This window comes from Rhamphochromis sp. 'chilingali' (genome assembly GCF_963969265.1).
Source record: "Rhamphochromis sp. 'chilingali' genome assembly, chromosome: 10".
NCBI lineage: Eukaryota > Metazoa > Chordata > Actinopteri > Cichliformes > Cichlidae > Rhamphochromis > Rhamphochromis sp. 'chilingali'.
Window position 1 is genome coordinate 19,827,961 of NC_137937.1, and position 23,647 is coordinate 19,851,607.

Genomic DNA, 23,647 nt, shown 5'->3' on the forward strand with positions numbered 1-23,647 from the left:
TTATATTACAATCTTGTTTTGAAACATCGCCTAGATATTTCCAGGTGCAGTTTTGGATGCTTAAAAAACATATCGCATGTTATAGTCCCAATATTTAGGATTGTTCCGTCAGTAAAGTATCCCCTCATCAACACCTCTAATACCTTCAAAATACATACTTATCATCAGGATCCTACACTAACGGGAGCGAGTATCGTCTTGCCATTCCTGCGCAGCCGGTAGTTTTCTGAGGAAAAGGTATCTCTTTAAAAACGAGCGTGTCTTGGTGCTGACTACTGTCTTTTCCCTCCCTCCTATAAAAGCTGATCGCTCTCCCTCCTACTGCAGTCAGTTCTCACCGGCCCAGCCAACATGAGTTTCACGGTAGAGCATCACTTCATGGGCCCGAGCTCGTACCGCAAGGCTCGGCCCGCCTCCGTGTCCTCCAGCGGCTTTCACTCCCAGCGCCGTCGCCTCACCTACAGCCAGCCATCCTCAATCGACAGCTTGGAGACCTTTAACGGCGACATGACTCGGAAGAGCGAGAAAGAGATCCTGCAAGCTCTGAACGACCGGTTTGCCGGCTACATCGACAAGGTGCGCAACCTGGAGATGCACAACCGCAACCTGGAGGCGGAAGCGGCGGCGCTGCGGCAGAACCAAGCCGGGCGCGCCTCGGTCGGGGAGCACTACGAGAGGGAACTGGGTGACCTCAGGGGTCTCCTGCAGCAGCTGACCGGAGAGAAGGCCCGCGCGGCTGTGGAGCACGAGCACTTGGAAGAGGACATCCAGCACCTGCGGGTCAGGCTGGAGGATGAAGCGCGGAACCGGGAAGAGTTGGAGGCTGCCGCTCGCGCTATGAAAAAGTATGTCGAGGAGTGCCGGCTGGTACGCCTGGAGCTAGACAAGAAGCTCCGTGCGCTGGAAGAGGAGGCCGCTTTTCTTAAGAAGAACCACGAGGAAGAAGTGGCGGAGCTCTTGGAGCAGATTCAGAGCGCGCAGGTGAGCTTCGACATGCGGGACACCCTGAAGGCGGATGTCACCACCGCACTGCGCGAGATCCGCTCGCAGCTGGACAGTCACGCATCCAAGACCTCAGTGCACGCCGAGGAGTGGTTCAAAGGTGAGTCCGATCAAAAAAGAGGAGGAAAGTTTATTGAAACGATCAAAAGTCTCCGTGCGTAAAGTCACGTTTGTCCGCTGTCCGTGGTGCTGAAGTGTGCCTCATGGATCCAGATCGGGATTTATTTGAGGCGTCTCCGACTGTTACGTTGGAATGTTGGTTGATAACATTTATTAATCTATCACATCGAAAACTTTAGAGGTTAAATTACAAGTGACGAATTACGCGAAAGAAGCAAGGTAACCAGTTTGGAAATGCGCAAATAAATACATAAAATAATAATAATCACTTAAATAATATCAATAATTTGCCTTTTATCTTAGTTGGTGCCCTTTTCTATGACTGCGCAGTTGCGGCATAGTGACCTTTTAAAAGAATATTTAAAAAAAATTAAAGGCCAGCCCTGCAGAGGTGAGGTGGCACACAGCGAAGAGACTACGATTAATTTGCACTCTTGCCGACTAGCAGTGGGTGTTCACTACCTGTTTCTCTTTTTGCTGTGCTGATGGATCTGACCCTGGACTTCCACGAGTAGAAAAGTACCTTTCAAGGTCGCGGCGGGCTGATAATGTTTCATCAGTCGGTCGTGCTTTTTACAGCCATCTTCTCCTGGCTGATGTGTTTAATAAAAGCACCTGGACGTAGATCTGATGCATAGAATTACTAGCAAAGCAATAAGTGAGACATGATCTTACAGCCACTGTGAGCAGCACTTAGACACAGCACTGCTGACTTTTATGGTGCTACATAAACACACTGCTGACAACTTTGAAGGCCCAGAAGGGTTTCCTGCGCATTGTAGTTTTGGGTATGTCAAAGGACATATTGGTCTATACCCAATCCCTCTCAGTAGGTGTACATTTTGACCTGGTACAGCTAGTAAAAGGTACAAACAAATTGACCTTCTTTGAGTCCAGCTGACTGCAGCAGTGGTTTATTCATGCTTGGATGCAGGAGGGAGCTGAGTCAGACTATTGACTGGCAGCTGGACAGTGTCAAGGTTACAGAGGATCTTTGTAGTAACTGTCTGTTCTCTAAAGCAGGACTGGTTAAATATTTTCAGTTAAAAAAAAGGCCTACGTCTTTAGACTCAAAATGTTCCCCTTTCTTTTAAAAGTATGCATATGTGTCATATTTCAGGCGATTATCTTAATTAAAAGTGATTTCTAAACATGTCATGTACTTTTTAAAATTCGTTTTTTTCCACAGTGCGCATGGAGCATCTGTCCGAGGCTGCTCGGTCTAACCAGGATGCAATCCGTGGAACCCAGGAAGAGATTGCAGAATACCGCCGCAAGCTCCAGAGCCGCACCATTGAGCTGGAGACTCTTCGAGGAACCAAGGAGTCACTGGAGAGGCAGCGTATAGAGAGTGAAGACAGACACCAAGACGACCTCAACTCACTACAGGCAAGGCATCAGCACAGACATGCAGAAAAAGCAGAAATGCACCAATACTGCAAATCTCTTTTCAGACACTTGATGAATGATATGTGACCAGAGAGGATGTTTACGTTTGTTTTGCAGGAAACCATCAATCAGCTCGACAACGAGTTAAAAACTACAAAATGGGAGATGGCTAGCCAGCTAAAAGATTACCAGGAGCTTCTGAATGTGAAGATGGCTCTGGATATCGAAATTGCTGCTTACAGGTTAGTTGGGATCTAAAAAATGTAACTTTAAATTGGTTTCTTTATGCTAAAAGTGATTAACACTTTCATTCTCTGTGTTCTTGTCTTCCAAACAGGAAACTACTGGAGGGAGAGGAGAATCGCTTTGTGTCAGGTGGAGGCCCATACTCCTACCTGGAAAGCAGAATCTCTGCCCACTTGAAAGTAAAAGGAGAAGAGATCTCTGATACAGTCATTGTAGAGGAACAGACAGATGAAACACAGGTGACGGAGGTGACAGAGGAAGCAGATGAAGATGAGGAGGAAAAGAAAGAAGAAGATGAAGAAGAAGCAGAGGAAGGAGAGGGTGAAGAAACCAAAGAAGAAGAGGGTGAAGAAGAAGGTGAGGAAAAAGGAGATGAGAAGCAGGAAGGAGAGGGAGAGGAAGAAAAAGAGGAGGAAAAGGAAGAAGAGGGAGAGGAAGAGGAGAAAGGAGAGGAAGAAAAGGCAGGTGAAGAAGAAGAAAAGTCCAAATCTCCAGAAAAAGCTGCTTCCCCTCCTTCAAAATCTCCTCAATCTAAATCTCCTACTGTCAAATCACCAGAATCTAAATCGCCACAAAAATCACCAGAAGCCAAATCACCAGCAGCCAAATCCCCTGCAGCCAAGTCTCCTGCAGGAGATGAGTCAAAGTCACCCGTGTCCAAATCCCCACCCAGCAAGTCTCCTGAGTCCAAATCTCCTCCTCCCAAGAGCCCTGAACCAAAGTCTCCAGAGAAGGAGAAGGCCAAACCATTTTCTGCCAAAGACACCCCTAAAAAGGAGGAAAAAGAGGAGAAAAAAGAGAAGCCTCAGCCTGTCAAAGAGGAAAAGAAGGAGAAAGAGCAGCCTGTGAAGGAGGAGAAGAAGCAGGAACCCAAAGAGAAAGAACCAGAGAAGGTGGACAAACCTGAAACAAAGAAAGAAAGCAAAGAAGAGGAAACACCAAAAAAGGAAGAGGCTTCAAAACCTGTAACTCCCAGCAAGCCTGCTGAGGACAAGCCAGCCCCCAAGTCTGAGGCTAAAGAGAGTACTCCCCCTGCCAAGGAGGAGGAGAAGCCCTCTGCTCCTAAATCAGAGAAGGCCGAACCTGAGGCAAAGCCAGCTGCTAAAGCAGAGCCTGAGAAAACAGAGAGCAAGAAGGAGGAGAAGAAGCCAGAGGAGAAGAAACCAGAGGAGAAAAAAACAGAGGAGAAGAAGCCAGAAGAGAAGCCTAAAGCAGAGCCTGAGAAAAAAGATAGCAAGAAAGAGGAGAAGAAGCCAGAGGAGAAAAAGGAGGCTAGTAAAGAGGTGAAGGAAGGAGCAAAGATGGAGAAGGCTGAGAAATCTTCTGGCACTGAGTCAAAGGAAAGCAAGGAGGAGAAACCCAAGAAGTAAGACAAAAATGCTGCGTTTCAGGGCTAGAGGAGGAGATGCCAAAGATCTGTGATGGAGGGAGGTGAGGTGAGGAAAGGGCAAAAAGTGACTGAAGAGAAAGAGAAGCTGGATGTACCCAGCAGTTCAGATGGGCAATAAAATGCCCAAAGCCAAGCAGGTAACAGTATGTAAGCAATAGTGATTTCTGTAGCAAATACCCCCCCGCTCCCTACGTATGGCCATTATATGCCCCTGATGCTTCTGATGTATGACTGTAGTGAATACAGAATGCTCTTAAACTCTTTATCAGAATGTGACAACTGCCCTTAATCAATATCAAGTGCATTTAAACAGGATTCCCGCTGATGGGGGCAGGAGGACCCTGCTGCACCTACGCAAGCCTTCAAGGGTAGAGATGTCAAACCAATGTCTAGCTAAAGATTGTCACAGATATTGAATATGAAAACTTATATTTAGGGAAACACAAATGTTATATTTACAAATGAATAAATAAGGAAGACTTGAATTTTGCTTGTTGTGCACCTTAATGCAGCTTCTCCTTACGGGTGAACTGGAGTGTCTCACTCTTCTAGTCTGCAGTGTTAGGACAATGATGACTGTGCTCTGTATAAACTGCTGAGAATATGCAATATGAAACACAAAAATAAAGAATGAAAAATGAAGCACACAAGGCTTGGCGGCTTTTCTTCATGTATGCAGAAATCTGCAGCTCATTAAAGTGAAGATTAATAAAGTGTCAAGAGAAATTCTACGAGGTGCGATGCCAAAAGGTAAACGCTGCGAGTTATTGCACTGCATTGCGGCTGTGGAGAGGGGGGGCTGTACCCACTCTCCTCATGTCCCACAGACCGCGTTCATGTATAAATCAAGAGCAGTGTCGCCGGCTCGCACAGACTCTCTCTCTCATTTCCAAGGCCTGTCTCATTACAAACAGGAGCAGAGGACACACATTTATCTTAGGATTGTTAATTAAAAATCACCAGAATGATCAAATTGTCCTACAGGCACAGCCATAAAATTAAACAGAGCAGGCTTTTGCTTTGAAACGTATAACTAAGAAATGCAAATCCTCCTCTGTCACTTGTGGTTTGGTAATATTTTGAAATATTAAGATTTTTTTTGTTTGACAGAAATAAAATGTGTGGTTACTTTTAATAGGATTTTCTAATGAGTGCTGATGAAAAAGACATTCATTACCATCCTACTGAAAAGCAGGTAACTGTTAGATTTGTGCCATCACCAAAAGCTTCTCTTTCTTGGTGAAACACTGACATTGGACACACTTTGGCTGACATTGTGAGGCTCTCTCTCCTGGCACGACTGCACCCCCCTGTAATCCAATTTCACTGCATCTAATAGATGGCTGTGTATTAATGAGATCAGCGACTGTGTCATTAAAAAACCAGAGTCGGAAGACGGAGATTGCTTTGACTGCTGTCACTGCCATCTGTTGTTAAACAGAAATTGACTGTTTTATTGATGATTGTGTACTCTGTAAAGTTTATTTTTTTCCAAAACATTTACATCATTGCTAAATGTGACTGCTCTCGGTGCAAACTGAACAAAAGTGAACCAATATAAGATCCATCAATTTTAACTGCTCGTCCTCTTTGGGGTCGCAGAGCCTATCCCAGCTGTCACAAGGCGGGAGAGGTACATCCTGGATAGATTGCCAGTCTCTCACAGGGCGAACAGAGATACACATTCACACCTATGGCCCATTTAGAATCACAAGTTAACCTAACGTGCATGTCTTTGGCCTGTTGGATGAAACTGGAGTACAGGGGGAACATGCACACTCTACACCAGGGGTCCCCAATCCCAGTCCACAAGGGCCGGTGTCCCTGCAGGTTTTAGATCTCACCCTGGTTTAACACACCTGAATCACATGATTAGTTCATTACCAGGCCTCTGGAGAACTTCAAGACATGTTGAGAAGGTAATTATCCATTTAAATCAGCTGTGATGGATCAAGGACACATCTAAAACCTGCAGGGACACCAGCCCTCGTGGACTGGGATTGGGGAGCCCTGCTCTACACAGTGGCTGGGTGGTGCATTCATACCCAGTGAGGTCGCAGTGCAAACCAATCCACCATGACACACTGGAAAACACTTCAGTATTCACATTTCATCATGGACGATCACTCACAACTTCGTACTGGTTAGCGGTGACTCTTAACTCCAAATGGGGATAGGCTGGCTCAACAATATGCTTGTAAGATGCTCCCCTAGCTTTGCACAGCCAATAGACACTCATCTGTTGGGCTTTATGTTTGTGCCACTGGTAAGCTTTACAGTATTCTCAATCTATTGAATCATTTTGTACCATTTACCAGTCTCATCTCAACCATTAGCATTTACTGCCCATTTTCCAATAAGTAATGCTTCCTTTCTCTTGCAATTACAGACATTATTTCCATGCATCAGTGCAGCATTGAATTCCTAGATTCGATTACCTGCTGCTGGATCTTTGCTGCAACACACAAGAGCAAAGGAGAGATTTTTCTATAAAGCTAAAGCTAGCTAATCATTAAATGACCGTTTTCCTTGACTTTAGCATCAAGTCAGAAATTGAGGATCAGTATCCTACATGAAAACCTGTTGCTCTTTACTGAAACTATGATGATAAATGAGAAGTCAAAGGCTAACAGCAGACAATAGCCCAAATATTTTATTCAATGCGAGAGATCCTCTGTGGAAATGACTCAGCTATATCCAGCACTGAACCACAATGGCATAATAATCAGCAAGCTCAGACGACACCTATAAATAGAGCAGCACTCAGAGAGGTGAGGGTGGAGAGGAAGGAAAGGGGATAAAACAGAAACATTTTGTGTGCACAACAAAGTCTGTACGCAGCGAAGGAAGACAAAAAAAGACAAACTCATTCCAGAAAATAGGATGTTCTTTTATTTTCAAACTGGTATGAAGTGTTTAAAAAGGATACTTGTGTGTCAAAGAGTCACAAAGGTAATCTTGAGGGAGTTAAGAGTGATAAACTACAGAAGGAGAATTATATACATACGCGCGCGCACACACACAATTATGTGCACACAAATTTTAGCGATGACTGAAGAAACCCTGAGGATGGTTATACTTGAACGGCTTCAGACGATTAGGACCCCTGAATTGAACGAGACAAACCGGTGGTCAGAGATAAAATCTTTCACCAAATGTATCAAAAAGTTTCCCACTTCTTTCTCTAACTGTACCTGACAGTGCGTAGGCACATCTTCTCACGGGGGAACTCTCGCGGTCCTTCCACGCTGTCGTCTTGTCCTTCTGTCTCCAAATAAACATCCAGGCAGACGCACAGTCGTGCAAACTGATTGGTCAGGAGCTGGTGCCCAGGACGTGGTCCTTGTAGTTCGTTTTTGAACACGTTAACTTCGCTCTCCATGGCCTTAAAAGTGAAAAAGGGAGTCAAAAAGTGAAAAATGACTTGTATTTATAAACAATCATATTGAGAGGTTTTGAAATGTTCATACTCGGAGGTTGTCGTCGGTGCGTCCGCTGCGCTCTCCCTTCCAGCTCAGAGAGAGGGAGAAGACAGGAGATATCTCTGGGTATCTGGGACTCAGCACCACTGCAGCATTAAGACGAGCTGAAAGGGACACAGATGAGTTTGCGTATAGAATCACATTCAAAGCAAACAAAAAAAAACATCAGCAATATTCAGTTATGCTGTCAGCGACAGGATTTACCTGTGCCTCTTTCAACCACTCCCATAAAGTACAGATCAGTCTCCTTTGCCAGCCCAGCTTCAGTCACATGACGTGTATATGGAAATTCCTGCAAAAGAAAGGAAATATCAAAATCAGTCACACTTCTAACTAATGCTTTCTTTACATTTGAGTACAATCGTTTGACAATTTGCTTTCACTTACCAAGTACTCCTGGTAAGTGATTGTGGTCCAACGTGCCAAACGGGAAAGGATCTTGGCAGGAAAAAGGTGCTGACACTCGCTGGAGATGGGGATGATGCTGTGTTCTGATGACGGGAACACAAACAAACTTAACAATCTCTTCATTAGGATGATTCAGTGTGCAAGGTTGTAATCAAATAACATACCTAAAGAGGCAAACTGTCTGTGCAAAGCCAAGCGGGACTGGACTCGTCCCCTCAGCAGCTTCATGGTGTTCTCCATGTGGCTCGCACTCAGTGAACTACCCACGCGCACACCCTAAAAAATAAAAAATAAAAAAAATAAAAAATTAGCAAAAGTTAACATTATACAGTTGTAACACATGCTGTATACTTGAGGTTAGCACACACGCACCTCCGAAGCGTCACTAGGAAAATGAAGTCCTCCGAGATTCTGAACCCACATGTAGGGATGGCCCAGCTCCTCCACATAATCGCCAAAGGAAATGATCCTAAAAATAACTTATAGGTTAATTCAGCCAGCTGTAATCCAGTACACACCACATCAACCATGAACATTACTTCCTTACCCGACTTTATCAAACTGGTAGCGATTAGCTGGATTGGGTGTTTCTCGTCCCTGGTCGCTGGTGTAGAGACAGCTGAGGAGAGTGTCTGACTTCAGGAGCTCCCTGGGGGAAAAAAAGTCATTGTTAGGTTTTTTTATAAGGCTGTCATGGTCAGAGAGAGAGAGCCAAATCCTTACGTTTACACACATACCCTGCGCTGATGGCCGTGTTGAGATCGGTGGAGGTGGACACTTTGGTCTTGACAGTCATAATGTTCAGATTCATCAGGTAGTAGAAGTAAAGATGGAGTACACTGCCATCTGTAGACACAAGGAAGACAACACATGGTGTTACACTAATGGATTGCTATCTTAATCTTATATTCTCTCTACTCAATATTTTCATTAATCCTGCCAGCGATAGCTCCTCTGGGTTTATATTACACTGCAGCGCATTACAGAGCAATAACAGGCCTTGGTCATAGCAGCAGCTAATGGCACCTATGGGATACCCACTACACCGATGGTCATCATTCTCGCTGCACTCCCTGCAGTCACGGTGAACTCAGTGACACACTGTCACTCACTCACACCTACACCGCTCACTTTTTGCTTTTACTGCACTAGACCGAATGCTGCAGCTGGCAGCAGTGAGGATAACTGAGGAAAGGAGGGGCTCCAGAAATAAAAGCAGAAGTCAGACAAAGAGCAGTGATGAGAAAAACTGCTTACAAGATGTTGTAGGTGCTGCAGAACTACAAGGCTGCAAGCATCTTTCTCACCTCCATCCCTCGGCCTCCCCCTCACTTCCTCACTCCACCCCCCCTTAGGTAGAGTTACGCCTGCAATGCAGATCTCGCTATAATCTGTCACTGTATTCCATATATCGCCAGCAGAGGGAACACAAGGGTCAAGTGGTGTCATGTCACAGCCACAGTTGCTTTGTTTCACATGCCATCTGATAGGTGTACAGTTGCACAGCACCATATATATATGGTCACGTTACAAGGGTTGGAGCACAAAGGGGCTGCAAATATTTGGGTTGAAGGATGCTGTGTGAATACAGAGAATGATTTTGCCAACAAGGACATGAAGCACAGAGAAAGAGTTACCTTTACACTTCAAGTCTATGCCTAGGGACAGAGGGTGCCTCTTCAGCATCTCTCGTCTTTTATCATCCAGCTGGCCACCTGCAGTTGGCCTTCTTCTCTTCTGTCAAATGGACAATAAAAAGCAATTGAATAAAAAGACAAAAAAAAAGAAAAACATAATAAATAAAATCAGAATCAGAATCAGAATACTTTATTGATCCCTGGGGGAAATTATTTTTTGTTACAGTGCTCCATTTTAAACCAACATTAAGACAAGACAGACAATACGCTAACTAAGAATAGTACAATATATACATATATATACATACATACATACATAAGTCACTTATAAATAAATATTTGGAAAAGAAACATGTGTAGTTGTAGCAGCAAACAGTGTGTTAAGTGGATGCGTTGTACAGGGAGATGGCCACAGGCAGGAATGATTTCCTGTGTCGTTCAGTGGTGCTTTTCGGTAATCTCAGTCTCTCACTGAACGTGCTCCTGTGACTGACCAACATGTCATGGAGTGGGTGGGAGGTGTTATCCAACATTGTCTTTATCTTGGACAGCATCCGCCTCTCCGACACCACCTTGAGGGAGTCCAGCTCCATCCCCACAACATTGCTGGCCTTACGGATCAGTTTATTAAGTCTGTTGGCATCTGCGACCCTCAGCCTGCTCCCCCAGCATGCAACAGCATAGAGGATCGCACTGGCCACCACAGACTCATAGAAAATCCTCAGCATTTTCTGGCAGATGTTGAAGGACCTCAGTCGCCTCAAAAAATAGAGACGACTCTGGCCCTTCCTGTAAAGTGCTGTGGTGTTTTTAGCCCAGTCCAGTTTATTGTCAATGTGTACTCCAAGGTATTTATAGTCCTCCACAATGTCAACACTGACCCCCTGGATTGAAACAGGGGTCAAGTGTTTCCTGGTCTTCCTGAAGTCCACAATCAGTTCCTTGGTCTTTGCCACGTTGAGCTGCAGATGATTCTGCTCACACCACGTGACAAAGGAGTCGACCACAGCCCGGTACTCTGTCTCATCATCCCTGCTGATGCATCCAACCACCGCAGAGTCATCAGAAAACTTCTGAAGATGGCAGGTCTCTGTGCAGTGGCTGAAGTCTGTGGTGTAGAGGGTGAAGAGGAAGGGGGAGAGGACAGTCCCCTGTGGTGCCCCTGTGTTGCTAATCACCTTGTCAGACACACACTGTGGGAGACGTACATATTGTGGTCTTCCTGTCAGGTAATCAACAATCCAGGACACCAGAGAAGCATCCACCTGCATCGCTGCTAACTTATCACCCAGGAGGGTCGGCCTGATGGTGTTGAAAGCACTGGAAAAGTCAAAAAACATGACCCTCACAGTGCTCGCCGGCTGGTCCAGATGGGTGTAGACACGATTGAGCAGGTAGATGATGGCGTCCTCTGTTCCGAGACGAGGCTGATAAGTGAACTGAAGGGGATCCAGATGTGGTCTTACTATGGGTCGCAGCTGGTCCAGGATGAGCCTTTCCAGGGTCTTCATGATGTGGGAGGTCAGTGCCACGGGCCTGTAATCCTGGGGGCCACTGGGACGAGGCATCTTTGGTACAGGGATGAGGCATGATGTCTTCCACATCACCGGGACCCTCTGCAGACTCAGACTCAGCATAAACAGTTTATGAAAGACTCCACACAGCTGGGGGGCACAGGTCTTGAGGACAAGGGGACTCACTCCGTCTGGTCCAGCAGACTTGCCTGAGTGAAGTCTCCTCATTTGCATCTCAACCTGGTATTGAGTGAAGGTGATGGGTGGGGGAGGGGTGTCAGGAATCTCACAGGAGGCAACATGTGAAGAGAGAGGCTGGCACAGTGGTGTGGCTCTGGATTCCAGGCTGACTGCAGGTGAGGTTGTGGGGGTGGGAGCAGACACTGTGGTGTCGAATCTATTGAAAAACAGATTCAACTCGTCGGCTCTATTCTCACCTCCCTCAGCTCCCCTGCTGTTGGTTGGCCTGAATCCAGTGATGGTCTTCATGCCCCTCCACACCTCTCTCATGCTGTTCTGCTGGAGTTTCCACTCCAGCTTCCTCCTGTAATTGTCCTTAGCCTCTCTGATCTTGTCCTTTAGTAACACCTGGACCTTCCTCACCTCCTCTTTGTTGCCCCCTCTGAAAGCCCTCTTCTTGTTGTTGAGGAGGGCTTTGATGTCCTTAGTCACCCACGGCTTGTTATTTGGGTAACAATGAAAAGACGTAATTCCAGTGACAAAGCATCTCTAAAATCTTAGCCCCCTGCAAGCACATTTAAAAAGAATACCGAAAGGAAGCCTGAAAAGCAAACAGTGCTCCAGATGAGCTCAAATATGGAGATAGAACAAAAGAAATACACACTGTATTTGCAATCAAATACAAACCTAAGATCCGGTTACAGTCACAGAGCCATTCTCGGTAAATATTTCCCAGAACACCCCCACTGCCACTCCGATCAATAGCTGCCACTCAATGCATGACAGCTATGGCTTCAGAGACAGTTCATGTGTCCAGAGCAGTGATTTGTATACTAACTAACAATAGACCTCAGTGTCCTGAGTGTGTGTGTTCGTTCATGAGTAAAGCAGTGCCAGATACTCACAGTTTTCTCTTGCTCCTCCTCTGCATCAGAATCACTCTCATCATCTGAATAAAACCAGAATACACAGTTTTAAGTTTGTTGATGAATCCCAAAATGAGTCGTCTGTGTGTTATACATAGATTAAATGTGTGCCTTTGTACCCTGGGAATCTTCTGGAGGTTTGGACAGGGCTTTGGCCTCATCTACATCACCACTAATTGAGACAATCAGGTTCTTGTCTGCAATAAAATCAAAGCGATCCAAACTTCAATCCTTTAAAGAAAAACTAATATTTTGTCTTGGAAAACATCATTGTCTCTCATTCTTACTCACCACACGCCTGGCCATAAGCATTTGCTTGAACAAACAGGACATAGAGAGGTGGAGGCAGATGGCGGGCAATCTCCGTCTGCTTCTGAGTCTGTTCAAAAGGCATAGACAGGAACTCCTGGACTGGGAGGGAGGCCTGTGAGCATACATAGGAGGCATATGTGGTGTAACTGTTGGCACGGCAGTTAAAAATTCACCTCAACAAGTACAAAACACCGCTGAGCTTTTCTTTAGATTACAAACTATGAATTAACACAGCAATGATACCTGCATGATGGCATTAAGACCTGGCTGCAAGCTTCTCAGATGCTCCTTCTTCACCTCAATGCTCTTCTGAATTGTCTCCTTCGACGCTAGTGATTCCTTGTATTTCTCTGCCAACCTGCATCCAACAATAGACTGTTAACTAGGGATGGGTACCGGTATCCGGTGCCATGATGGCACCGGTTCTGACATAAATGGTAGTAACCAGACCGAAAAGCAGCGCACATTTCGGTGCTTTATTTCGGTGCTTTTTTTCCCTGAGATGTCATACACTTCGAATTCTAGCCAATCATTTTACGTTTCCGAGGATAGTAGGTGGGTCCAGGTACGTACGTTCTTTTAGAGCAGAGCTACATATTAAAAATGTCCAAGGCGAAGCGGTCAAAAGTCTGGCTGTACTTCACAGCAAAATATGCAAACTCAGCAGCCTGCAACAAGTGCTTTAAGCTGATACTGTGATACTGTCAAAGGAGGTAACACCTCAAATCCAATGAAACACCTGGCGACGCATAGCGTTTTTTTTTAAAAGCCGAGAAATGCGCCGTATTTGATAGCTTGCTGCGAGACCTCACACCGAGCACATCTACTGCGGGTGTGGTGCCTGTTATCGGACCCGGAGTTAGCAACATCCCCCAAAAACACGAAGAGGAGAGTCCTGGCCCCTAGCCCTGCCAGTGCAGCAGAAATGATGACGGATGATGATGCAGCAGCAGCCGTTCTTCTCTGCGTGAGTAGCTTAATGTTGTCCGTGTGTAATTTACGTTGAGTAGGCTAACCACGTTATTACATTAATGCATGCAAGGTGAACTAGCAAACACCATCATAGCTACATGCGGCTGTCTTTTTGTTTGATGGCAGATACTCCCTTCACCCTGGCCAAAAAGGCCAAAGAAAAAGTGGAAAACAGTTAAACATGAGAGGTTTTTGGACAAAGTTTGTGTTTTTTCCATTGTCTAAGCACTGCTTCCAGCCAAGAGTGATACCATATATGCCCCATAGCTGCAGAAAAGGCTAACATTGTTATCTTTTTACAAAAAAAACAGCTGAACATGAGAGCTTTTTGGACCAATTTTGTGTTCTCCATTCTTTAAGCACGGTTTGAGCACCGTTTAAGCACCGTTTCAAAAGTACCGGTTTGGCACCGGTATTGGATAAAACCTAAACAATACACATCCCTACTCTTAACAAGTGTTCAGTGTCCCTATTATCCATTAGCAAATTAGTTTTTAAACACAACATGCTGCAAACGCTTTGTGCAGGCACAAATCCTTCACTGCGCCTTGTGGTTTGTTTGTTGTTGTTTTTTTTTTTTTTTAAATACCTCTTCCGTTGTTCAAGCTCCCAGTCCAGTCGCGCCAGTGTGAGTTGGTGGGGGTCATTTTTTGTGAGTTGAGGCCTGGAAATTTCCGGCGGTGCCTCCTGGTAAAACTCTTCTTCACTCACCAAGTCAATTTCTTCATGCTTAGACCTGGAATATGGAAACGAGTACTCATTACTACTGTGACACATTTCTGAAAATCTAAGTATAAACTAAAAACAAGGGAACTAATAAGCAACTAACGCTATTCTAATTATTCTCTGTAAGTTCAAGTTAGGAAAACCAATGAGCAATTTTAAATGAAATCTTTTTTTTTTACTAACTTGAACTCCAGACACTTGCTGATCTCCTTCTGAAGATGCATGACTTCATACAGCAGATTTTGCAGCTGAAGGTGCAGCACATCGACTTTCTGTTTTGCCTGAGGAGAGACAGAGAGATTGTTAAAGTTGACTCGCAAACTCTAAGTAAATATTTTTAGATGCATAATACAATACTGAAGTTTAAGGCTTGAGGCAGCACTTTTTTTAGTAAGCGAATGAAAGAGTGATAGTAACCTAAGCTGTTACTTGGTTTTACTTGAGAGTGCTTGAGACTTGCGTGGGAGTTACCTCGTGTGTCTGGTCTCTGCCTTTCTTTAGACGCATATGAGCAAGTCGATTGAGCTTTTTCAGATTCATGAAGTGGATGCAGCTCTGCATACGTTTCTTCTCAACCTCTGCACACTGAGGAGACATACAACCAGTTGCCCTTCATTATTATTGACACAAATGTTATGGTGCTTTAGATATACTTATACTACAAACTCTATGTGTAAGGTGTCTGCTTACACATGAATCGTTTGCCATTAAATCAGCATATAATGACACATTCTTACCCCGTCCTTAGCTCCGTTGGCCTTAAGCTCTTGGATCTCACTCATGAGATTAGCCAGACTCTGACATGTTTCTTTGTATTGGATGTAGTCCTGCTGAGGGTCCCTGCCATCAAGCTCCACCTCCTCATGATACACACGCACATCCTGGCCAAAAAAAGTATATAAATTAGTAAGTAAATATATGACATAAATGTATATTAAGTACAAGGTTCACACGGGGGTGGGGGCTGATAACACTAATCAGAAGAGGATGGATGTATAACTATAAGATATTAGTCATGGTTAAACTTGATATCATTTATTTAACTGCTCTGAGAGGTCTAAGTGTGACTAAGTTAAATATGACTTAAAGGTGATATATTTTGCATTTCATACTTTGGTCTATAATATGTTGTGAGATGAGATGAGCTGCAGTATAAAGGATGGATATAAAACACCTTTTTAAAACTGCTAATCATTCAAAGGTATTTCAGTATAGATCCAGAACAAAGACAACATTATAAATTGCTGAAAGCTGTTGAGTGAACTCTAAATTTCTAAGGATAAAATGTAGGATCCACATTATAAAACACACAGGCAGAATATACCCCTTCAGCTGGAACTGACCTCCTGGATCATTTTAACTGCAGTTTAAAAACTCTCTGTTTCCATTAAGGTTGAGGCAAAAACACATCATGGAGCACAACCAGTCTACAAAGGTATGTGAGGAGGAGATGCTAGCAGCTGGTGAGGTGCGGCCCAAAGATAAACGAGTGACTCACACAAACAATGCTACCTACACTTGTTAGTTGTGTTCTGTTTAACAGTAAGAGCAAACTGTGGAAGAAAATTACTAATTCGGGTACATGCTGGTAAAAAGAGCTTTTAGCAAGTGATTAAAAAGTTTGAACACCCCATGTAGAAAATATTTTTCAATTTCACTTTTATTATGCAACAACACTGTGCAGCTCCTGAAGAGTTACAAGGTTAAGATACTTTTGTTACTGTTAGACTAAAGTGTGAAGCAGGTATTGTATCAGTATAAAGAAGTTTAAGATTACAGAAAAAAAATCTGGTAGCTCTTCACCCAGATGCTCCAGTTTTGTGTTGTTAACAAGTTAAGAATTATAAATGGCTTGAAGTGTACAATCAGGCCTGTGAGACTCCTTTAGACACTCAGACATATCATTGATATGTCAGCCAGATGCTGCTCATTTTACGTTTTCGCTCGTTTCTTCACATTTTCCCAACATGCTTCCATGTAAATCCAGCGTCCCCATCTCTCTGTTGGTCTGCACCACTACACTAAGTAGTGTAAATACTTCAAAAGTATATGAGCTTTTCTTCCTCCTGTACTGAAAGAGTATTAAATCAGAATTTTGCGACAAAAGTGGAAACAACCTCATTAAAGTTAGAAGTTGGAAATCGTGGGTTTGGGGGAAAATGACCCAGGTTTATTATAAACAAGAGTCTCGCTGTTTGATTCAACAGTCTCTATGCTTTCCATTTGAAAATCTAATTCAGATAGAAGATGTATTTGTGTAAAAGGACCACTTTAACTGTATCAACTTTAAAGGGCAGACACTGCTTAGCACATTAGGGTCTAAATACTTTAATTTTAAAATGTATACTAACGTCTGTGCATTACTGCCCAAAGCCACTTTGATAATGACACAGGTGATCGAGGAGTCGTGTATCTTCTCCTCAACTTTACCTGTTGGTCCGCATCTGCCCGACCCCGCTTCATCTCCGGGGTTCCTCCTTCGTTGCGGAGAACCTTGGACTTTCGTTTTTTCAGGGCGTCCGACGACATGAGTAGCTGGATAACAATGGAAAATATGACCTTAAAAGCCGTGAATACCTTTCTGTTAGCAAGCTGGCTAATGTTAGCACTGTGCTACGGTAGTTCATTGGATAGCAATCGTTAGTTTTGCGGCTCATTAAACCACATTAAACATGTTAGATGTTAAATAAACCACAGGCTATGTTCAACTATATATGTATATATAAATATTCACATACCTTCTTGGTGCAAAACCGTTAATCACGAACAAATGAACTAACTCGCAGCTCACACCGCAAAGCGCCCACTTCCAACGGAAGCCCTGATGTGCCAAAACACCTCAAACAGGAGGAAGCAGCAGCAACTGCCACCTTCCTGTTATCGTTTGTATCGCATTGTTAATGTTCACAAATAGGGTTTCAATCTGTTGAATAATGCTTAAAGCTACTCTAAAAACGTAACCTTAAAACTGCAAGTTAAGGGTTTGCTAACAATCATATCATGGACGAATATGCTGCAAGTTTGTTTGTTCTTATGCACATAAATAAAAGCTAAAGCTATTTTTGTGCAAGTCTTATTTTTCAAGTCATTCCTTTTTTCTATTAAAACGATTAAATGTTGAAAACTATGATCAGCTCAGCTGCTTTTCAGTCCGTTAAGGTTCAGCAGGGATTTCTTTTAGGAGACACTTTTCTTGTGAGACTTGTAGGTCTTTTGCCTCTCGTAAAGCCAATTAACCTGTGGGTATAAATGGTCACCTCCACACAGACCAATACGCTGTCACAGACAAAAAGAAAAATGAACAACACCAAAAATGTACTCCAATTACTTAACTGTTGATGTTACAATAGAAACATTGAAGATAAGTACTGTTTTTGTATGTGTATCAAGAGAACATTATAAACACTGTGACCGTTAACCAGCTTTTGTATAAAAATGTGCAATATGTGAAAACATATGTGCTTTTCACTGTACAAGTACAGTATTTAAAATTCATTTTTGAGCAATAAAGAGAGTCAGCATGCATTCAAAAGTTATTTATTCACAATTCTGACCTCTTAGAGAAAGAGACATATGCTAGAGAAGTTACTTAAAAACAAAAGATATTTCCTGTTTTCCTTATAGTTGTCAGACCTAAATATGTCAGTCCACGCTCATTTTGCCATATCGATCAGACTCTGCAGAGATGTGGGTACCCAAGTCTTCTCTCCTTGCACAAACACCACCCCTCGATCTATGTAGATAACAATACGCCCAAATGTGTACAGCTGTTTTCCCTCATGTCGTTTAGCCACTAAGGGCATGAAAACGATGTTGTTCTCCTCTGCCTTGGCCTGGATGAGATCCTTAAAGTTAGTCGGCACACCGGCGCTGATCCCTCTGTGGGCCACGCTCTCGGCGTCCCTGCGCTCCTGCATGGCTTCATACTGGAAGTCCTTGCGTCTCTCTGTCTGTGTGAGATATGCAATGTTCTCCCTCGCTCCAGGTTGCATATAACCGCCTGAAATGACACGAAAAAAAGAAAGTTATACTTTGAGTAATACTCATTTTTGTGTGTTTATTATACATCTTCAGACTGTGGAGTACGAACCTATGCCTGAGGAGACCGCACGGTTCATGATGTCCAAAGCCTCATTGAATTTCTCTTTAATGAGGGGCTGGGCCAACAAGACGTCACTAAACATGCTTTTCCAGCCGAGGTACCACTTTGTGATTTCCTCATAGTTGGGACTGTTGCTCAGCCATGAACACAGGACCTATAATCCACAAAAAGCAAAAAAAAAACCAAACCCAAAAGGTATAAAATCCAAAAAGCAATTATATGAAACACCAAAATGCTCAGTTCTGAGTACATTTTAATTCACTGACCTGTAACCATTTCGTGAAAAAGTTTTTGTCAAGCAGTGACACGAGGCTAGAGGGGGACAGCATGCCCTCCCAGTCCAAGACCCAGTGAAATGGCTCCATCTGCTGCTGGTGAGGGTTGATAACCAGCTCTTCCAGACACAAAGCTGCAGAGAGAAAGATCAGCAGTTGCATGAAGAGATATCAGTGGGGCTACTTGAGAATGGAAACGTGGAGGGGTTCATTTTCATTCATGTCTTTGGCACACTGGTGCAGTTTCCTGTCGATTTATAGCTTCTGTTCAGTTGTTTATCGTATTTACCAGGTCTAAACTGAGTGTATATGTTATAAATCCCCATCTTTTGAATGTCACAATTAAAACATCCACTCTAGTCAAATAAATAGGTAACTGTACTTCTGACTTCTTACACCTGTGCCTAAACCTAATTAATGAGGCAAGGCTTGACTTTAATAAGAGGTTGGCTCATCTCCTTCGATTTTCCTCCCAGCACACACATGACGTCATCACAGATGAAGACATACCTAGTTTAGGGATGATGTTTTTCACCATGAAGGCCTCCCATGCACCTGGTGTGAATACATCTTTCCACGGCTGTAGGATGAGGCGAGCTGAGGCGTCGCTGGGATGCCAGCGCTGCAAGGCGTTGGACAGTTTGCTCCTAATTGGCGGATAAAGAGGCTCTAGACGTGACTGGAGCAGAGGCAGCCAAGGGTGGATCCAGGAGTGGATAGGCACCGTGTCAGTTAAAGGGTTCCAGTTATCTACCTGTTAAACAGGGAACAAAGAGAGAGGTTTACATGTGACAAAACTGCCTTTGATACTGATGGAGGCATAAGGTCAGTATAGCATATAGTAAACAGTTTTTCACTCATAAATAATGGGAGCAAATCAAAAATATTTCTCTTTATCAGCGTGTGTGACTTGCCTCTCGCTGTAATCTGGGTAAGATCAGCTGCTCCAACAGGTGATCCAGTATCCACAGGGGCAAAAGAGGAGCCCACACTTCCACACAGTCCACCATCGGCCCGACCATACGAGGCTGCCAGCCTGACACGCAAGTCCGCATCACTGGGATCCACACTTCCCATAAGAGTCTGAAACACAAAGACCACACGCATTTTACAGACACATGTAGTTAAAAAAAAAGGGCTAGATCACATATAACCAACATTTATTCACATAAATACACAAAGCACAACCTAATATATGTTTGTGTGTTCAAATTTACCTGTGATAAGGATCCATATTTGAATCTGGGCCACTGGAGTGCATATCCCGAGATTCAAGGATTGCTCTCCACTGACCAATATCTTCCAGACAGTAAGAGCTGTCCTGAAATAATAATTAAAATGTGGTAGAGAATTATTAACATGTAAAAAGGATGCAGTTATCTTAAAAGATATACTCGCAAAAATGTACCTTCAGGGGGTCCCAGAAATGAAGTTTTTCTTTAAGTAACGGATGAACAACAGCTACAGCAAGGTCTGCTAAACCCATCATCTTGTATTCTTCATAATAATCTGTTTGCAAGGTCTCAAAGATGCGAGCACACTCCTGAACAAAGAGAAGAACCAAAAATTACTAAAATGATTACATGAAAACTGAGCAAGCACTCAGTTTCCATCCTGTTCTCACTTTGTCTCTGTTTCACAATTTTGTTTTTATGTTGTTTTATTCTCCGGTTTTTAAATGATTTTCTGACAGAAGACTGCTTTGAAACTTTACACCTAATACAAAATTCTAAAAAGGTGTAGGTGCTCAGTCCATTCTCTTTTTATATGCACCTGCAGAGTAGGACCCTCCCCTGGTGGTGTCTCCCCAGATGGAAAACGCTCCACTAATGCCAGCACAGCTTCCATTCTCTGGATGGCATCTTGCTCCGTATCCAGTCTGTTCTGCAAGGCTCTTGACTCGTGGCTCAGAGAAACAACAACATCTTTTTCATGCTGCAGACGTCTGGCAGACTATACCGGGGTTATATGAAAAAAGAAAGAGATTAAAAAAAATAAATAGTAAAAATCTGCTAAATTATAAAGGAAGCCCCAGTTTGCTGATCTAATAAGGAGGCATTATCTTAGTTATAGCCAAATATATTTGGAAAAACAATTTTGGTATCCTCATACCTGTAATATGTCCTGTTCTGTAAGGTCTATCAACAGCTGAAGGTTATGTTCAAGCTCAGGGAGCGCAAAGCATGATCCCTTCTGATCCCGAGTAGACATGCTTGGTGGACCTTCATCAGGAACACTGTGCTTGTTGGATATCTGACTGTAACTGTAGTACACCTTCTGCTCTCTTCCAGTCATGTCTATCACCTAGGCACCAGGGGCAGGTATGGGGTAAAAAAGGTTAAAAACAAACAATAATAGCAGAGCGCATGTGCTTATATAGATACACCAAACAACTTCACCCATAGAGTCTAATACTGACTACAATTAACTTTAGCTGCTAAAGTTTGTTGTAAAAATACAGCCAAGCCACAGTGCCCTTATAACACACCTCTGAGAAAGGACAAAAAAGCACTAATACCTTGACCTGTGCCAGCTCCCCAGCAGATGCCGCTGTAGCCCGCCCCGCCACTTTGCCTTTAGCTCTGAGCTCATCTGCAGTTCTGTAGGAGTACTTCGGTTTCTTCTTTCCTGCCGACCCTGCAGGATCCTTACGCCACTGGCCCAGCTCCTTCTGGAACTCCTACATCAGCACGAATTTAGATTAATGTAAAAAAATGACTCTACAATTCAACATCTGCTTACACATAGAAAAAGGAAAAGCACATTTATGTGCACACTGTACCTTTTCCTCCTCTTCATCAGAGTCCACCACAGGAAAATCTTGGAGAGACTGCTGGGTTCGCTCATTTCCATAGGCTCCGACTGCCCCCTTTCCCTTACGAACCTTTGCTTCAATAGGGTTTACAATACCTGCAGCAAATGAGAGTGTGGAAAAACAAAGTAGATCAGCTCTGAAATACACACAATACTCTTAAATACTTCATTAATGTGGCCTTCTCAGCCTTTCCCACCCTACCTTGAGCATTCTTTCCCAGGCCTTTTCCTGGTTGGTAGCCCATTTTCTGCAGTAGTTTCTGCCCAATTCCCCTAGTGTGTTTCTCCCAGCTGCCAATGCCATGTCCAGACTGTATGCCACCTGCAAACCTCTGTGACTGATTCCCACGGAAATTACCCTAACAAAACAATTCAGCATATAATTGTTCCTATAAACTTCTTTGAGATATTTATCTGCAATGTACACACAAACAAATCACACATAACCAAATTTACCATTTGGAGTTTTTTGGGTGCACGAGAAGGTGGAGGAGCTGCAGGACCATCATCATCAGAGTCATCAGACCCTCCTTCCCCTTTCAGCTGTTTCTCCTCTGCTGCCGTCTTTCGCAGACCAGCACTCACAAAGTTCACTGGGACAGTGTAGTCTTTAGATCTAGCAATGAAAACACAGACAGCAAACTCAATCTCCTACTAATGGCAGACTTTAAAGCTGTGGGCAGCAGCAAAAACAAACCCACGCCTCACCTCTTGCCACCAAAGCTGGGCCTCTCATCTTCGTCTGAATCCCTGTCAGCCCAGATGCCGTAAGTGGCCTGTTCCTTGGTCTGCCTGTGTCTGTGGCGGTCTGGGTTGAACTCGTTGGCCAGGTCCCAGTCTGTCACCTCAAAGCTCTCAACCTCAACACCCTCCTCCTCCTCATCTCTCCGCCCATATAGGTGTGACATGGACATCTCTGGAGATCATAATGAACAAAATCACAATTTAAAGAAATGTAAAAACTCCGCATAAGTAATTTCAAATAAATTTGCTCTACTTGTGAAAAGGTTTAGGTAAAGCCCTTGGACATGGGATCAGAATAATAAAATACATCCCTCTCCATAGCAACGGATCAAACTCAATCTACTGTTTAAAGCAATGAGTTGTAGCTCAGAGCACAGGGAAAAACAAAATCAAACACATTATAATAAAACATAACATTTTTCTTATTCCAGCTGTTCTCTTTAGAGGTCGCCACAGCAGATCCTCTAACACTGTCCCTAACATCCTCCTCTAGCACAGCAACATGTCCTCCTTCACTTCCTCTATGAATCTCTTCTGTGGTCTACCTCTTTTCCTCCTGCCTAGCAGCTCAATATCTTGGATTCCATATCAAACCACTCTCCGTCCTCGTCGTTACTTTTACACCCATTTCTCTCTCATCCTCTCACATGTCCTCTGTTCTCCAGAGCATACCTCCAGCAGTCCAGGCTCTTTCACCTGCTCCCTACTCTAACTACAGACCGCAACGTTATCTGAGAACATCCTACCCGACCTCATCTGTCAGCCTGTCCACACTTTGAGGCTCTATTGCTGCAGATTCCAGATCAGCAACAGTGTCGCAAAAATTAGATCAGTGTAAATGTAAAGTAAATTTTTATTTTATAGAGAAGCGTCTTAAACATACACATCACTATCTCAAATATTTGGTTGCTAGTTGACACTAACGACACGGAACAAATTCATCTCTGTGGAGAAAACGTAATGTAAGCTAACGATAACGAGCTATAGCTAAGGTTAGTTACCCTCTACAGCATGAATGTCTTGCTATACGTAATAATCTCGAGTGTTGAGAGCAGTGCAAACACCATGTTCTCTAACGCACCTGAACAGTTATATAAAGGTCGGCGTGGAGATCAATTGGACATGCTTTCTTTCAAAAACGATGAGAAGAAATCCACACTAACGCTCCTTCGTTTAGTGCACGAAAACACAAGTACTTCCGGTATAATGGTGTTACACCAAATTCTGTACCCCTCTAAAATATTTCGTTGGTTCTTAGTAATGACTGTTGGCGTAGAAAGGGCAAAGATGCGTTTATCTCATTGACTTTGCGAAGTAATGTTCGTTTCAGTTGTAAATAATAATAATAATAATAATAATAATAATAATAATAATAATAATAATAATAACACGGTATATAAAACTCAGT

At 43.5% G+C, this 23,647-nt stretch overlaps 3 protein-coding genes across 4 annotated transcripts; 1 reads left to right on the plus strand and 2 right to left on the minus strand.

Annotated features, from left to right (window-relative positions):
- Positions 1 to 351: 351 nt before the first annotated feature.
- LOC308404619 (neurofilament medium polypeptide-like) lies at positions 352 to 4,578 on the plus strand (the record flags this gene model as incomplete). The annotated part of the gene is made up of 4 exons (XM_080894760.1): positions 352 to 1,102; positions 2,312 to 2,511; positions 2,629 to 2,753; positions 2,849 to 4,578. The coding sequence occupies 4 exons, from the start codon at positions 352 to 354 to the stop codon at positions 4,125 to 4,127; spliced, it is 2,355 nt and encodes a 784-aa protein (XP_080750886.1). The 3' UTR covers positions 4,128 to 4,578.
- A 2,438-nt stretch (positions 4,579 to 7,016) lies between these two features.
- On the minus strand, positions 7,017 to 17,161 carry thoc5 (THO complex 5). The gene is made up of 20 exons (XM_080893557.1): positions 17,043 to 17,161; positions 16,735 to 16,839; positions 15,042 to 15,185; positions 14,776 to 14,889; positions 14,488 to 14,585; positions 14,168 to 14,314; positions 12,850 to 12,964; positions 12,586 to 12,718; positions 12,414 to 12,491; positions 12,274 to 12,317; positions 9,675 to 9,774; positions 8,775 to 8,883; positions 8,585 to 8,686; positions 8,410 to 8,506; positions 8,202 to 8,313; positions 8,017 to 8,120; positions 7,834 to 7,921; positions 7,618 to 7,733; positions 7,342 to 7,532; positions 7,017 to 7,253 (listed from the first exon to the last, which is right to left on the minus strand). The coding sequence occupies exons 2-20, from the start codon at positions 16,831 to 16,833 to the stop codon at positions 7,190 to 7,192; spliced, it is 2,055 nt and encodes a 684-aa protein (XP_080749683.1). The 5' UTR covers positions 16,834 to 16,839; positions 17,043 to 17,161; the 3' UTR covers positions 7,017 to 7,189.
- Positions 17,162 to 17,825: 664 nt separating this feature from the next.
- tfip11 (tuftelin interacting protein 11) lies at positions 17,826 to 23,453 on the minus strand. 2 transcript variants are annotated; one of them, XM_080894891.1, is made up of 15 exons: positions 23,321 to 23,453; positions 22,204 to 22,411; positions 21,952 to 22,111; positions 21,698 to 21,854; positions 21,464 to 21,591; positions 21,200 to 21,361; positions 20,794 to 20,985; positions 20,455 to 20,634; positions 20,090 to 20,224; positions 19,899 to 20,002; positions 19,596 to 19,764; positions 19,192 to 19,435; positions 18,673 to 18,815; positions 18,395 to 18,560; positions 17,826 to 18,304 (listed from the first exon to the last, which is right to left on the minus strand). In XM_080894891.1, exons 2-15 carry the CDS (start codon positions 22,407 to 22,409, stop codon positions 17,958 to 17,960), a joined length of 2,493 nt encoding a protein of 830 aa, XP_080751017.1. In that variant the 5' UTR covers positions 22,410 to 22,411; positions 23,321 to 23,453; the 3' UTR covers positions 17,826 to 17,957. The 2 variants fall into 2 exon arrangements, with proteins under 2 accessions (XP_080751017.1, XP_080751018.1); XM_080894892.1 differs by having other exon boundaries at positions 19,192 to 19,431; positions 19,592 to 19,764.
- Positions 23,454 to 23,647: the final 194 nt, after the last annotated feature.